The sequence below is a fragment of the Limanda limanda genome, chromosome 15 (assembly GCF_963576545.1).
Source record: "Limanda limanda chromosome 15, fLimLim1.1, whole genome shotgun sequence".
In the NCBI taxonomy this organism is placed as follows: Eukaryota; Metazoa; Chordata; class Actinopteri; order Pleuronectiformes; family Pleuronectidae; genus Limanda; species Limanda limanda.
Window position 1 is genome coordinate 17,079,862 of NC_083650.1, and position 16,033 is coordinate 17,095,894.

The following is a 16,033-nucleotide window of genomic DNA, read 5'->3' on the forward strand; positions in this document are numbered from 1 at the left end:
AGAATGTTTTCTTAGAGGCAAACTTGTTTAAGAAGCCATTATCTGGCTACTCTGCAGTTTCAGCCCCTTTGGATGTGTAATATTGAAACAATTATAGGCTTCCCCGATACGATGGACCAAAGATAATTAGATTCTTACACTGGAGGGTGTTACTAGGCAATTAAAATCGTACACCATCCATTTGTCTTCAAGCCTTAAGGTTGCAGGGAATCTTTGAAGATAGCAGTCATGGTTGTTTTCTTTAGGGAAACGGTTCCTCTTGCCGATTGTATGAGGCTGGACTAGATAGCGCAGCCACTTCAAGGGCGTCAATACGTTCTGTGTTGTTAAACAAAGCGCCAGACGTCATTTCTCCCACCCTATTCAACGTACCTTTCCATAATCCACAGCAGTAATTCAATATGATTCACAAATTCAATCACCAGCATTAGGAGGGCATAAGTATTTTGTAATAATCTTTATAAATCCTAATTTATCAGGCCTGGCAGCTTAATAGTAACTAATCCATTCACAAAAGGCCTTGGCACAGCTTTGTAGCATGGGAACACTCAGTCCTTGAGACAACCTCTCTCACAGGAAGAGAACAAAATTATTTTGTACTGCCTGCACTGTAAAGGTTAGGTCTGGTTCGGTGTAGCACATAAAACGGATTAATCATATAAAACACTCCGATGTCAAGATAGCATGGAGAGGAGGATACTCAAGCTGTGAAAACAGACTGCCAGGGACGTCAGACAGACACTAGAAGATGCTTGAGACTCTCACACCACATTTGTATACCTGTGTGAGATCTGCCTGCATTAAAAACACACCGTATGTCACCGGCATGTCTATAGAGACAGCAAAGCAGGTCATCTATTTGGGATAGTCAATATGTGGAGCACTTTTTCAATAAATTACACTCTGCAGCAGAGTTGGTGGAGTGTGTCTGTCAATATGCCTCAGTGTGATCCATCACATCCATCACACTCCTCGGGGGGATTCACTCTCCCCAGTGCACGGGTCAGGCATGAGGGGCTTTTAGCCACGACACTGATGAAGAGAAAACATTAAGGCTTTCTATTGTGCCATGATAAATACACTTAGTGGAGTGAAGCTAATTATAGAGCTCCTCTGTCCTTCACATAACAACTGCTACCATTTACAGTTGTTTTGTCACCACTTGAGCACAATGCTTCGTCAGCTGCTCTGTGGGCTGAAGGAGGGAAATAGCAAAACGCACAAATTAGGACAAACGCCCGCGATTACATAACCTGTGATGCAATTCGGTTTTTGTCTTCTTTTGGACATCACACAACATCAAAACCCATCTAATGCTCATCTCTCTTTCACACTCATAATAATACTCATACTCTTACTGATCAAATTGTCCTACTTTCTCCTCTCATACTCATCTTATACTCATCTCATACTCATTTTCATGCGATACTCATTCTCATTCTCATCTCATACTAATCTATTTTTCATCCTCATATTCACACAAATTGTCCTACTTTCTCCTCTCATACTCCTTCTCATACTCATATTCATTCTCATAATCACACTCATCCTTATACTCGGACTCAAACTTATCTCATACTCATGTTTGTGTTGTTATGTGGAATTTTAAAATGTTATACAAAGGGTTTGTTTTAAATGAAGACTTGGATTCACTTGAAGACCAAAGCAACTGGTTAACGAGGGAGTTATTCAGATAAAAAAAAAGCATTTGAACTCTTCTTCAACAGAAGCCAAACCAAAATCCTCGCTCAACTACAAATAACCCTGAAGTGTGTTTGCAAAAAAAGGGTCACAGATTAACTGTGTGTGTGTGTGTGTGTGTGTGTGTGTGTGTGTGTGTGTGTGTGTGTGTGTGTGTGTGTGCGTGTGCGTGTGCGTGTGTGTTTGTGTGATGAGCTCTGCTGTGATGTAATCCACATGAAACAGAAGCACAGCATGCAGATGCTGCGAGCCATAGAAAGAAAGAGTAAAAGAGAGACGGAGAGGGAGAGGGTGGGTGAGACGCAGCGGTGAATGCTGGTGCAGAGGTCCAGGGCGGAGCGCAGCCTCTTTAGAGCACACCTGAGTTGGCAAGCAGCCGCACACTGTCTATTATTTGGTATCAGATTGGTATTATTGAGATTAGTGGATGTCACAGGGCACAGTAAAATGTGAACATTGAGCCAGAAATCAATGCCTGGCTGGGTCTGTGTCTGGCAAGCTGGACGTTTTCTGGGAAAGACCTTAGAGAGAGAGAGGGTGCGATAGTGAGAGATGGATGGATATCTAGATTAATAACGCTACGTGTGGACAGACAGACAGCTTCTCCATGCCGGCCATCGTTCACAACGTGGCACCCTGTCAAGCATCACTCACAAACACACATGCAATTACAAAGACACACTTCACATGCAAAGGGTCTGTGAGTGATAGCTGTTGCTTATCTCAGAGCCCTTTTTCCTTTACACATGTCTTGTTAATTTTTCATGTTCCCACTTTTTTTTTCTTGTTTGTCATTTGCTTCAGCTTGCTTTAATGGAAGGAGGAGGCGAGACAAAGCTGGGCAGGGAGTTAGAGTGTACCTAGAGTGTGTGTGTGTGTTTGTGTGTGTGTGTGTGTGTGTGTGTGTGTGTGTGTGTGTGTGTGTGTGAGTAAACTTGATCACATCCCTGTTCATCCCTGAATATAAAATTCAGCTTTTTGCGTCTGACAAAATATCATGTGAAGCTGATGTTTACTCAACGGTCATGCAAGTAGGACACACCAGGAAGGTTGTATATCAGCATCTAAATTGTTTATGACCTTGTGATACTGTACCCCTGAATCCGATGCTGACATCAATAATTTAAGTGTGTTACATTTTATTCAACAAAACACCACAACGATGCCATTCATTCCACTCGACTGCAGCTCAAGTGCACATTGTGACTTGAGCTGCATGTTTCTGTATTTCTGAGAGAGGAACTCAGTGGAGATTTGACACGAACAGTGTTGAGGTGTGGACATTGGCTGGAGACCCTCTGTGTGAAGAGTGTCAGACCCTGATTCATGGTGAAGACAGTTTAGTACAAGGAGAAGGATACTTGGTAGGAAAGCTGGGACAATGCTGCCCCCTGCTGTTTGGATCATAAGTGACCAGAGATGCTGGCTGGGTCTTTACTTTGAGGAGAGACGCTCTTGTAATTGAACTTAACTTGAAGCCATTATAAATCTCATCTGCCTCACATAGAATCTTCTGTTGTCTTCCCTGTGCATATATGTGTGTGTTTACCCACCATCTGTCCCCTGGCATCCTTTATCACAAATTGAATACTGTTCTATTCAATAAGCAAAATACGAATGATCAAATAATAGGAAGGGAAATTGCATTCAGCCTTTTGTCGTATCTGATATATTGTTGTTTGGGATCACTTTAGACAGATACAACCGCCTCGTATAATTTTTAAACGCAGAAGAAAGGTTTTGGGTGACCTCATAGTCAGCGAGGCATCCATCTTAACCTGTTTTTCCCAATGAAGTATTCTTTTCAGCCCCCTGTCTGTGGCTCCATCTCAAAATGCCAGTCATGATTAATAGAAAGGATTGCCATCTACTGTGTGTCACCAGCATTCTGCGTGATGGACAGAGGCACTCGAGACAAACATGCAGCACTGGTATGACTGGCCTTTTTCCCATTTAATAGAGGCTGGCGTTTTTATTGTTCTGAGTGCAGGGCAAAATTGCATAGATATGAAAAAATGGTTTCTCTCTGCAGCTTGTTAAAAAAGCAATTATGGAAGCTGCACAATAGCCATTGTAGAGCATGTTCTCTTATTGGTGTCATGGCTTTCATTTACTCAATTTGTCCCAAATGTCATTGGTTTGTGTGTGTGTGTGTGTGTGCAAAAGAATGTGTGAGAGCGAGAGCGGGGTTGAGGAGGGTGGGGGTAATAGATATGATGCAGGGATTACAGATGTCTCATTGTCACTGCTAAAATCGGTGTTTTGCGTGTGCATCACACATTTGGCTGTGGTGTTGTCAAGTGGGTAGATAGTTAGGGCTGCAGATGCTCACATGACTCTAAATGTAAGATTTATTAGCAGGTATAATGTCTGTATGTAGAGTATGGTTATTCTTCATTCGTATCTGTAGACACCATATACAAGTACATGGTTTATACTTATTTATATATTATTATGTCTTATGATAATATCCCTGTTTTGTCTTAAAAAGATGAAACATGAAATTTCAGTATAATATTTCATATTATAATCGTGATACTTAAACACAATTCAGTGTTATAGTATCCCATGATGTTACAATTTCTATTTCTTCAATTCTTTGATTTATGCTACGTTAACTTGCTAGCTCTCTAAACTACAATGTGGACATATAACACACTATAATGCTACCTTTAAACTGTATGTATGTTAGAATTCTTAGCATTTGGCTCAAAGCATCTCTGTGCCTATAACAGAGCTTCAATAGTACCACTATAGCTAATCTATATCCAATACTAAATAGAAACCCATAAATATATAATAATGAATACAGCATGTACTAAACATAGTATATTGTAACATTGCAACAATAAGGAGTTTATGAGCCTCAAACAACTGAAGCCTAAAGCTTACATGTAAATGACTGGCAAAACTAACAAATTAGCAGTGACATTTTAAACCAGGTTTTATCCAGATGTTATTAAGATTTGTCCGGATGTTATGATAGAAACCTGTTATCATGTCTGAGTTTTTCTGATAAATGAAATAACCCCTCTTTAAAAACACATCTGAAAGGGAGGCTTTAGTAAAACAGGTTCTTGAAATCACTGTATTCAAAACGTGTTTCCAGCTCTCACAAGACAAATCTTTTACCTATGAGCCGTTGTGATCATTTGTATGACTGGTAGCTTTGTTCCTCAGAATTAATGACTGGCATTATTCCCATGCATGCTTGCATTTGGCTGATGATTCATTTTCCTCCCTTTTCAGGTATTGTGGAACCAGGTGATGAAGAAGAGGGTGACAATGGTAATGTAGCTCCACGGACCATTAACACATGTTCTGAGCCTCTCGGCTCTACCAGTGCTTCTTGATGTCATTTGTCATCAAAAAATTGAATTTTCTATTTGCTCTAGTTCAGTCTTTCCATCCTGTGTGCCACTACTCCAACAAAAAAAAGTTTTCTTATCACAGAAGCTTGGAACAAAGAAATCCCTCAATTATGTATGGCTTTAGAAGTGACATTCTTTTCCCCTTCTTTTCTGCCACTTAATTTATGCATGTCTTTGTGGTTCCATTGCGCTCACACTGCAGTACAAAGACAAAGTTACACAAAGAGATGGAATGAAAAGGCTGTTTGAGGTGATATCAAAAGCCAAGTCATTTCAACTCCAGGGTCTAGCACTAAACTCCAATGTTTTCCTCTCGTTTTTTCCTCCTGTTTTTCTAGATGCTGCAGGAAAAGAAGACGTAGAGATGGCGAGTCAAAATCCAGGTAAAGTGCGATGCCACAATACTCTACACGTACAGTAGCTCACTGAGAGGGACGGGGGTGTGGATTGATCTGACTCTCATTTCTAGAGGAGAAAGAAATAGTCCCAGCTGAGTGCCATGTAGCTCACTCCTCTGGTTTTCACTTCAGCTCAAAGTTTGATTTAATGATGTAAACTCCAATGTTTTTCCTCTGTTTTTCTAGACGATGCAGAAAAGGAAGACGTAGAGATGGCGAGTCAGAATCCAGGTACACTTCGCTCCGGGCGTGGATGCCACAATACTCTACACATAACTCACTGAGAGGGACGGGGGTGCCCTTTAATCTGACTCTCATCTCTAGAGGAGAAAGAAAAAGTCTGAGCTGAGTGACATGTAGCCCACTGCTCTGGTTTTCACTTCAGCTTATGGATGTACCCTTATCAGTCTTGTTAGCAGCAGGGGAATAACTCACATGCAAAGCTCTTAATGCATCTGTATAACAGATCTGAAGACTATGGTGTGTTTTGTCTTGCGAGATTGTGTGTGTTGTGTAAAGGGGCAACCATTACCCACGAGCTATAACCATTTCTCTCTTTGTGAATATCCTCTATACTGCTGGTTTATAAGATTCAGCATTGCATACTGCTAGTGAGCAGCGCCTCGCCTCTCTTCTGTTTTTGTTTTATTCAAATCCCTTCCCATTGACAAAGATTTGACAGATAGAGCCTCTCTGAACATGCATTTTATAGATATTCTGGGCGAGAGTTATAGCAAATGCAGCCCTGGGTTGCTATCCAAGACCTGAGAAACATAATTACTTTCTCCTGAGACACAAACAGCGATGTAGGACCTAGGAGGAGCAAAGATATACAGTTTAAAAACAACAAGTGAAGGCTAATTCAGCCAAACACGCCACAGAGACCACAGATGTAGAATATTTAATTATGTGGTCTTGGTTATTTTGTCAAATCTAACCTTTGTGCACAGTCGTTTTGTTTACTGCTCCTTCACATTCTGCTTGGTACTTTCCCTAATCACTGATACTACACTACAATATACTATATTATACTTTACTATTGTAAGTGAAATACTTGTTGTTGTTGGTAACATGTATATGAGATATCTTTCAGCAATAATCACGAATTACATGTCAAGGTTTTACTTTTTCATATTTCCCTGTGTGTGTCCCTACAGACGAAGATTTAGGAAACGAGGAGGAAAATCAAGAGAAGACCGCAGAGAAAATTGAAACCCCAGAGAAGGAGGTTGTGGACACTCACAGCAAAAAAGCTGAAGACAAAGGCATCGAGAAAGAAAAGAAAGAAAAAGGAGACAAAGGTACAAGTGTTTTTCAGGTTTCATCAAAAACTTTGAAATACACAGTCACAGATATTAAAGCCAAACGATTCAGTTTGTGATTCCCTTGTATTTTCTCACAGAATGTGCATGTGGGCGCAGAGGGAGACAGATAGAAGTCAGTGTGATGCATGAAACCATCATGGTTGACTTAATGACAGCATAGGAGTATAAAAATGTGGTTTACCAGCGGTCCTAAATTACATGGTTGGGAGATGGAACACTATAAATGCACAATAAGGGTGTTATATTCAGTTCAGGTCTGGACGTGAAATGCAGAAAACAGACCAGAGTGCGCTAGATGGTAGTTTAAGGGTGGTAGGGAATGAAAGGGCAGGAGTCAGCTCGTCTGGAACACGGAGCGCCTGGTTCGGTTAAGCAGGACATGCATGGAGATCTGGGGTGGGAAAGCTGGAATATCGGGCAGACTGGACCTGTGTCTCAGTTCAGGGGCTGCATCCTTTCGGGGGGCCGTGGTCTACCCAGACAGCAAAGACCGCCTCCTTTGTGAAGGCCGAACAGAAATGAGACAGTCGGGTCTACAGAGGCGTGATCAGCTTCACCACCTCGTCCGATTCTAACTTGGACAAACCGGGAAAGGTTTTAATGCCCCTTTGTGTAAAGCTTGATGCTCAAACATTAGACGTCTTGTTGCAATGAATCCTGGGATAGTTTCCATAGGTCCGTGGGAGCCTTCGTTTCTTACAGATGAAAGTACAAATTCGGAGAAGCCTTCGATAGGGTTAGCATGAGGCAAAACGATTACAAAGGAGCATAGAGATGGAACCAGGAAGTGAGCTGTATTGTTTGTACCACTGTGGTAGATGAAACGATGTGGAGAAGATTGGAGGGACGAGTCGGGGCTTATATCCTGCAATTGATTGTGGGGCTGATAAGGTGACCACTAGCAGTTGTTCAGGTGGATTGGTAAGGGAAGCGGATAGACACGCCTCAGCACACACACACACACAAATACACATAAGGGATGGAACAGACCCCAATTGGTAAAGGGAGAATGAAATGAAAAATGAAAACACATGGAGAAAGGGGGAGGGTGCAGCCTATTCCAGACAAAGGGTTTCCACACTTGAATGTTGTTTATTTTTTCCTGTCAGTGTTCGAGTCTTTGCAAATTTATTTCTTAGCGCACAATAGGCGGAACCAAGAGAGGAAGATTGTCTGCAGTTGTATAGATTGGAATTGTGTTCTATCGCCAGAGCCTCACTGTCCACACACACACACACATACACTAACACACACACACACACACATACTAAGGCACTGATGTCATGTAAAGTTGCCACAAAAATCACAGCTTTGCTTCCTTTGTTTTCTTGCAGATGAAGAGCAACCTGCTGCGAAGATGGAAGACGGCGACACAGCCAAGGCCACTGCGGATATCGAAGGCAAGATCTGATTTGATTTGATTTGATTTGACCTGATTGAGAGTCTGACTGACTGGCTTTGTATCCGTGTGATTGTCTTGTCTTGTTTGGTGTATTTGTATCCTTGTGTATTGAATTACTGTGGTCAGATTTGTTTTTGTGTCCTGACGTTTGTCAAATTGTTTTTCCCCTGGAATCAGCCTCAGTGCGTACAGGGAGTCCTTGTGCATGTGGTCGAACACAACCTGGAAGCCATAACAGAGGTGGCATATGTTCCCCATTGGGAGGGGAAGCTTCTTGTTGTGTCCAGTTCTCCTTACCTGCCATGCTTGTACCTTTTAACCCAAATAGTCTATAGTGTAGCTATGTAGCTCATATACAAATCTTTTACTGGTATATGGTCTGTATTTGTATAGAGTCTTGATGACCACTCACAGTGGTTCACGGTTCAGTTTTTGCCATTCACCCATTTACACACGCATTCATACAGTGCATATGTCCAGCACTTTTGCTATCACACATCACTCACTCGCTGTCGCCACAGCTGTCAAGGGGATCGAACCCCCGACCCTCTGGTTGGTGGATGACCCGCTCTTCCTGCTGAGCCAAAGTCGCCTAATGTGGGGTTACTCCTAAATTCACCTATTTTGCACAAGAACTTAACATAGTGCGTGGCTTGGATATTATCTGGGCTTCAATAATTCTTTGTAAAGAATACGAATTTACACATTATATCAATTTTGTATTGTCAAGGAATAATTTATCTTTGCCTTTGAAGTCACTCTCCAACTGAACTTGACAAGGAAAGCGGCCATTTTGTTACAATCCATCCTCTGCCCTTGCTGAGTTGTTGGGTTTTCATTGAATAACCTGACATTATTCATCCCCTCTCCTCTGTGCGTCACCTGGTCGCTGGTTAAGGTTATTCTCTGGAGAGGTCAGGTGTTAAATTTCTAAAACTCAGCCTCTCCCGTCGCAGAAAAAACACAAAGGTCTGAGTCTCTCTTTTACTCCAGTTTCGTGTCTTCTTTGCCTGGCATTCAATTCATTTAGGGTGAGAGTAAGAGTTCCAGATAGATCAATCTAAGATAGATCCCCTCCATCCTCCTGTGAAAAGCCACAGGAAAATGTCCCTTCCATCACCAGAAAGCTCCACAGCAGCCTGTTGATTGAGTCTCGCCTGTGCCCGTCAGTGCCTGTCACTGTCTTGGGTTCACCAGGGGCTCTGTGCTGTGTGGTGCGACTGTCAACCAGTAAACTGGTGTCATTCCAGATCGCTGGCAGATTGCATTTTGTTTAGAGGAGCAGGGCCTGGGACAGAGCGCGCATCCAGACTGACTTGGATATTGAATCTCGTGCAGGCCAACACAGCCTGGCTTAGACGTGCGTAACCAGTCATTCGCAGGACAAGACCAAAGGATTCCAGAGCCAATACCCTTTTATCAAAAATAATAACTGTAATCAGGCTGCCTACTCATGTGCCGTAGAGGTTAAATCTGCTCCATTGAAAGGAGTAATAAAATGGCTCATAATGATGAGAGGAATGACTAATGAATCAAAAAATCCGAGGACACAAACACACACAGTCAGAGTGTGGGTGTATGTTTGTTTCTTCTGTGCTTTAGTGTTTTACTAGTTCTTGACGTTGTCGCAACATTATTTTAAATCGAGAGATGGTGATATTTGTTTATGATACATTCTGATTTTATTCTCTTCATAGCCTATGATGTTGTTTTATGGATACAGAAAAGACGCTGAATCTGATTCTCCCCCCCAAAATATAAAATAATTTAAAAAATTCTCAAAATCGTTCAAATTTAGTTTACACTTTTTTGAAATGGTGAATTACCCTTCCCTCTTTGTCAAGGCATCTTACCTCTGACATCATCACTTTAGAAATGAGCTAATTGTTGTCAATCACAAGCTAACACAGGTCAAACTGAGAGATAAAGCTGATGCTGTGATCTTGTATCGTACAGTAAACCCTGTTAGATTCCTAAGTTGTTATTTGATTAATTGATCAGCCGTGTATTCAGTTCCCTCTTGACAGTATTTACAGAACTGTCATAAACATCAAACCACCTGTGGTTGCTGATGCATTTGATTTCTAAATTACCGTCTCGATCCCCCTCTGGTCCTCTGAGCACTGTCATAGCGCGAGGCTCCGCTGATTAACCTCATAATCAACGAGCCCCACTGTACGTATTAGCCACCGCACACCGCTGGATGTGTCTCTGCAGTGTTTTAACGCATCATCCTTCGCATTTGCACGTTGACATCCGTGTGCTCCCAGTTGTCGGCAAAGTCTGTCGACACCCTGCTGTTCTCACATACCTCCATGTTGCACGTAAGGAAGTGTGGTTCACAGCCGAGCATCGTAATCCCACTTCAGTCACATGGAATAACACAAAGCTAAAGAAAGCGGCGTTCTGTTGTATTCATTTTCACTCTCATCATCATTATAAGTTGCTAGAGTAATAATTTATACAGTCAACACACATTCCACTTTTTATTTTATACATTACCCAGCTTTACCATCTGTTGTTTACAGTGCAGGTATGCTCATATAAATATGTTCATGTTTAAGCTTTTACTCCTCTTGTTCTTTGTTTTACAACTGGCTCTAATTTAATGTAAGATAAAAAGCAACCAAGAGCTACATGAAAAGTAATATAATATTGTGGGGATTTTATTTGGCTCTCCGGGGTATCAGTGTGGAGAAGAGATATGTGTGGAGGTATAGGCAGAGGAAAGATTTTGTATTTTAAATCAGGCTGCGCCTCCACCATACAAATATATCTATGTGTTAGATATCTCCCTGCACAGGCAATGAGATTCCCACTCTGATATGGGAAGTTATAAAGGCTCCTCGAATTGAAATAGGAATCCAAGCAGCCTTTATTCATGAATATTCATAACATGCTTTAAAATGGAAATGAAGGCGACCGTTTATTGTTAATGCATTTGAAATATCAGTCCACCAGCCTTGTTCTGGTAACTTGTGAGAATGGGCCCGCGCTTCAGTAAGCTCACGGAACACCCATAAATTAAAATGAGACTGTCTTTGCCTAAAGCTAGGAATAAATAAATCTGAGTTGTGAGCAGAAATTGTTTTTCCTTCATGCAGCGTGATTCTCCTACAGGAGTCGATAGTTATTGTCTTGGTTCCAAAGGTAAGATTTAACGGCTGCACACGTTCAATGCCATTGAGCAAACAGCAGCTCTTCCTACGTTCCAATCAAACTGGGAGCAAGTTTGGACTGTTTGTCATGTCGTGCAGCGCACCCACACAAACCTGAGTCAGGTTTCTGATGTGCACGAGCGTTCTTTGATAGAACAGTGTGTTCTGTGATAGATCTTATTCCACTGCCTCTCGGGTTTAGTATGTTTCTATTATCCAGGCAGCCTTCTTTTATAATGTGTCCTAAACACAGACCTGCTTCTCTAATTCTGCTCCTGTGAGCCTGAATATAAAGATGAAGCACCTTCAATTTAGCGCATCTGACATAATAAAGCATATGATAAAGCTGAGCTCTGCTAGAGGCTGACTGTGGGATGAAAGCAGCTCCTTGACTATAGGGAAAGGGCGCTTCAGAGATACTTTAGAGGGGTGGCCTCTACCTGAGTGTGGCTGGGTGCAGACCGACGGACGAGTAGGACTGTTATAGCATACTGAAGCCAGGCAGGAGGGACCCTGCAGGGGAGAGGGAGAGCGAGCGGATGGAGAGACAGACAGACAGACCCAGCAGGCCATCACAACAATCTCAGTCTCAAAACAGCAGAGCGACAAGCCACCATTACATCAGCCCAGAGGCGTCCTCACTGCTCAGGTTTCCCCTGTTTCCTTTCCTCTCCTCTTTTCAGACCTGTGGTGAAAACAACATCACAGCAACTCAAGTAAACTCCACTTCACCCTCATTATCCATGAGTTTTCACTTGTTTATGGGATTGTCTTAAATTTCACGACTTTCTATCCCCAAATGTTTTATTTACCCTGGTGGGAAAAGTATTGTTGGCTCCAACTGCTTTATTTAGCAGTGTGACTCTGCCACAGCCGCTCACAGCTCGGCGTATGTGAGGCCCTAAGCAGAAAGCCAAACTGCATCCACAAGTGCCATATGGTACCGAAAAAACCCCACATGAATATCATGTATCAGCTTCTCCCTTTTTAAATCCACAGACATTAAAATAAATAAGTTAAAGTGAAGGCACTACGAATCCCTCTCTAACAACTGTCATCAGAGTTGTTTTTATTCTCTTGTATGCGAGTGTTATTTAGGGGATTTTATAGATTTCTATGTATTTTAATGCCCCAGTGGTACAGCTGGTGTACACCAGACAAACAGCGATACAAATGGCTCCTGTGAGATTCAGCAGAATTGCCATTGGCAATGTGAAGGTCCACACAAAACCAGTGCCTTGTGAAAGCATCAGGCACAGAGTGAAATCACGTATTATCCATTGCAAATCAAAAGATGTTTGTCTTCCTCTTATAAGCAGCTGAATAATTTATCCCAGAATTCATTCTCAGAATTTGTTGTTGAAGTACGCTTTGCATTTATATTCTTTCATTTGTGATAGCGAGGATTTGAAGCTTTGTTTAATTGGCTGTTTTGTGCCCTTTTGTCTCGGTCTTTTGTTAACTATGGAATACTGGCGATGTAAATCTCAGTCCGGAGAGCAATGTGCTCTTTCCGGTGGCTGTGAGTTGTCAGAACACAATTAACTTTTGGAATAACATTGTATACTGTAGCAGTGAGTGGCTCCTCGGGGAGAAAGCTGCCACTGGCTGAAGACATTTGGCCATGCTTGTGTTTTATAGCTTTCTACACTGACTATAGTCCAGGAACAGCAGCTCCACTAATCACAGCCCTGCTGAGCTATTGTGTGTGAATGCCATGAGGAGACATCCTGCAGTCCTATTTGTATTAAAAGGTTCAGTTTGTGGATTTTAGTGACATCTAGAGGTGAAGTAGCACATTGCAGCTTAAACCCCTAACCTCACCCTCCAGTTTCAAACATGAGAGAGAACCTGTGGTAGCCTTCAGCTGTCATTAAAACTCAAAAGGTGTTTAGTATGTCCAGTTTGGACGACTGTAAAAAACATGGTGGCCTCTGTACAGAGCTCCCGTTGTAAATTTAAGTTATTTAAATATAAAGGTTCCATTCTAGGGTAAAGAAAACAAGCCTAGATGCTTACACACCAGTGAAAACATCACTATGATTATTTTGTGTTCAGTTTCTGCCAATAGATCCCTTTCACTTAAATCTTACACACTGGACCTTTAATGCAGCTTTTATCATGGAATACCTTCTGGCTTTGCTCCTCATTCTTTTTCTGAGCTTGACTCATTGTTTTGACTCGCTTACTTAATTTTAGTTCACTGGAAAACAAGTCCAGTCTGTTTCCTGGCCTTTTTAATATGAAAAAGTATAACTTTTTAAAGTAATATTATTTTCAGCCTGATGATCTCTTGAGTGAATTTGATTCTTTGCTGTCGTTCCTCAGCACGATGGCAACCTCGGCCATTTGGTGATGTCTTCCTTCTGATGAGAAACCCAGGCTCATTTAGCTGGAGATGGAGAAGCGACAGACAGTGTGCACAATGTCCATTATGTTGGTCACCTCTGGCCCAGCAGCCGGCTTCAAAGAGGGGGCCTCATCTAACAGGCTATAAGGGGACACACTTTTTCTGTCCTTCTTTGAAGTTTCTCTTTTGATCAGCTCTCTCATGATGTCCCCACCCCTGTGTTTGCTTCACAAAAACACCAAATGAATGAGGGTTCGTCAGCCAGCCGAGTTGCTGTGTGTTTGAAAAGTCTCTAACATATTGTAGAGATTGGTGAGCCTGTCAGCTTATTGGAAAGAATGTTGCAAAGGCTCATGGGACTGTTAAGAGTTCTGTTGACCTAAAGCGTTTTTTTGTTAATGTTCTGACTTGGTTCATGTGCGGTATTTTAATATTTATGTGTTTGGTTGTGTAACATGTGTGGACTATAAGGTTCGGTTGGAGCCCTTAGTGTGAATACCAAGACAGAGACAAAGGGTGCTTTTAAATATAAGTTGTATTTCTCTCAACAACATTGTGAATTATTATAATAATAATTATTCAATTATTTTAAAGTCATGAGACCTGGGTTACAGTTGGAATAGTTTTCAGTTTAATAGTTAAGTTTTTGAGAAATGCAAACACCACAACTGGGAGGTGTAATGGGATCCAGTCACTGTTCATGTGGAAAATGATTGTGCATAAGTTTATAAACTAAGTGTGAAATGTTTGAGATATAAGTCAAGTGTTAAGAGAAGAAGTCTCTTCTCCAAGTCTTTTATTCCCACACAAGCTCGCTACAATATGTTAGGCTCCATCATGGGCACACGTCCACACGCTCACACACATTCTTTAAAAACCCACAGATACAAGGCACTGTTGTAGTGATGAGTGATCTCTGCATGGCTTGTCTGTCTCCTGGAGGCAGCGAGGACGACTTGATGGTAGCGGCACTTCACTCAGAAACAGAAGACGAGATACTGACAACAACAGTCTTTGAGACGATGACATGACAACTGGGACTTGACGACTTTAACCCTTCCGACTGCAAATGTATTCTGCACTTAACTCCCTGATGTTGTTCAGTCCCTGCTCTAATCTCTGCAGGTTCACTCAGAATCCACAGAGGGTACGGTGCTATGATAAAAATACAGCAGAAATGGATCGGCCTGTTTCTGTACTAGTAGTTCCATGAAATGTTGTGGAGGAGTGGATGATGACCCAGGGAAGAACTCATTCAATTTTAGGATGGATTCAGAAATATGTTTTTACTTTGTTAAACATTGCGAGATGGGGTGTTTTTCAATAATTTCCTGGATTTCTTGAGAATAATTCATGGATCTTGATAAAAAATTCATGGGTCTAGATTTTTTAAAAAGCGTGGCTGATAATTATCAGTGTGTGCAATTTGTTGCAGATCCGAATAAAAATCAGGATCTTTTGAAATGAAATGTGTTTTCATAAGGAGACTGTTTGGTCGTTTTTTATGTTTATGGATTGTCCGTTTCCACATACTTAAGTTTGCATGTAGGAAACATCCCTTTCTACAAGATGTCTCTGGAACACCTTGAGGGAACGTTTTTTAGAACTCAAGGATGAACGGATTTGGTTTTCTTAGCCAAAGGTCATGTTTTTTGCCTTAACTCAATAATTTAAGCATTATCCAATTCATAATTGAAGAAATCCTTTCGCTACATGTTACACGTTAGTTGAGTGAGTCATGGAAGTAAATTTCAACTCGACTGGTTGGCAGTTGCATACAAACAGGAGACTCTAATTCCAGTTTAAAATGACAATACCTTATAGTTCCAGCTTAATGTTTTGTTGACTGATTAGATTAATTGTTCTTGGTGGTGCTGTGGAAAGCACTGTCGCAAGTTCGATTCCTGTGTTTGCATGTTCTCCCCTTTACTGCGGCTTCTTCCCGCCGTCCCAAGACATGCAGACTGGTTAACAGAAGACTCATATTGATTGTAGGTGTGAAGGTTAAAGTAAACATTTGTTTGTCTCTGTATGTTGTGGTATTTTCCCAGCTCCATCTGTGAACTTCAAGATATAAGCAGTATAGATAATGGATGGTTGGATGATTAGTCAAACCGTACGTCTAACAATATGATACAATCCACACTGTTATGTCATGATTTGTCAATGCTGTGATTAGAAACTAATACATCAGAACAAGTCATCAGAGAAAACACCGCATAGGACAACACAGCATAAAATCAGCAATCAGTCATGATCGCAGTATCTGATACAACAGCTTCATTCCGTGCAGTTACAGTACGTCTCCATTAGTCCGATAGCCGTGCT

The 16,033-nt window shown here is 41.5% G+C and overlaps 1 protein-coding gene across 3 annotated transcripts in view; it reads left to right on the top strand.

Moving 5' to 3' along the window:
• The window catches only part of macrod2 (mono-ADP ribosylhydrolase 2), a 423,714-nt gene that overhangs the window by 397,454 nt on the left and 10,227 nt on the right, over window positions 1-16,033 (top strand). For all 3 annotated transcript variants that reach the window (XM_061086919.1, XM_061086920.1, XM_061086921.1), the window contains 5 exons: window positions 4,951-4,989; window positions 5,411-5,455; window positions 5,657-5,701; window positions 6,628-6,771; window positions 8,130-8,195. In XM_061086919.1, coding sequence (XP_060942902.1) covers window positions 4,951-4,989; window positions 5,411-5,455; window positions 5,657-5,701; window positions 6,628-6,771; window positions 8,130-8,195 — 339 coding nt within the window. The remainder of the gene's footprint in view (window positions 1-4,950; window positions 4,990-5,410; window positions 5,456-5,656; window positions 5,702-6,627; window positions 6,772-8,129; window positions 8,196-16,033) is intronic.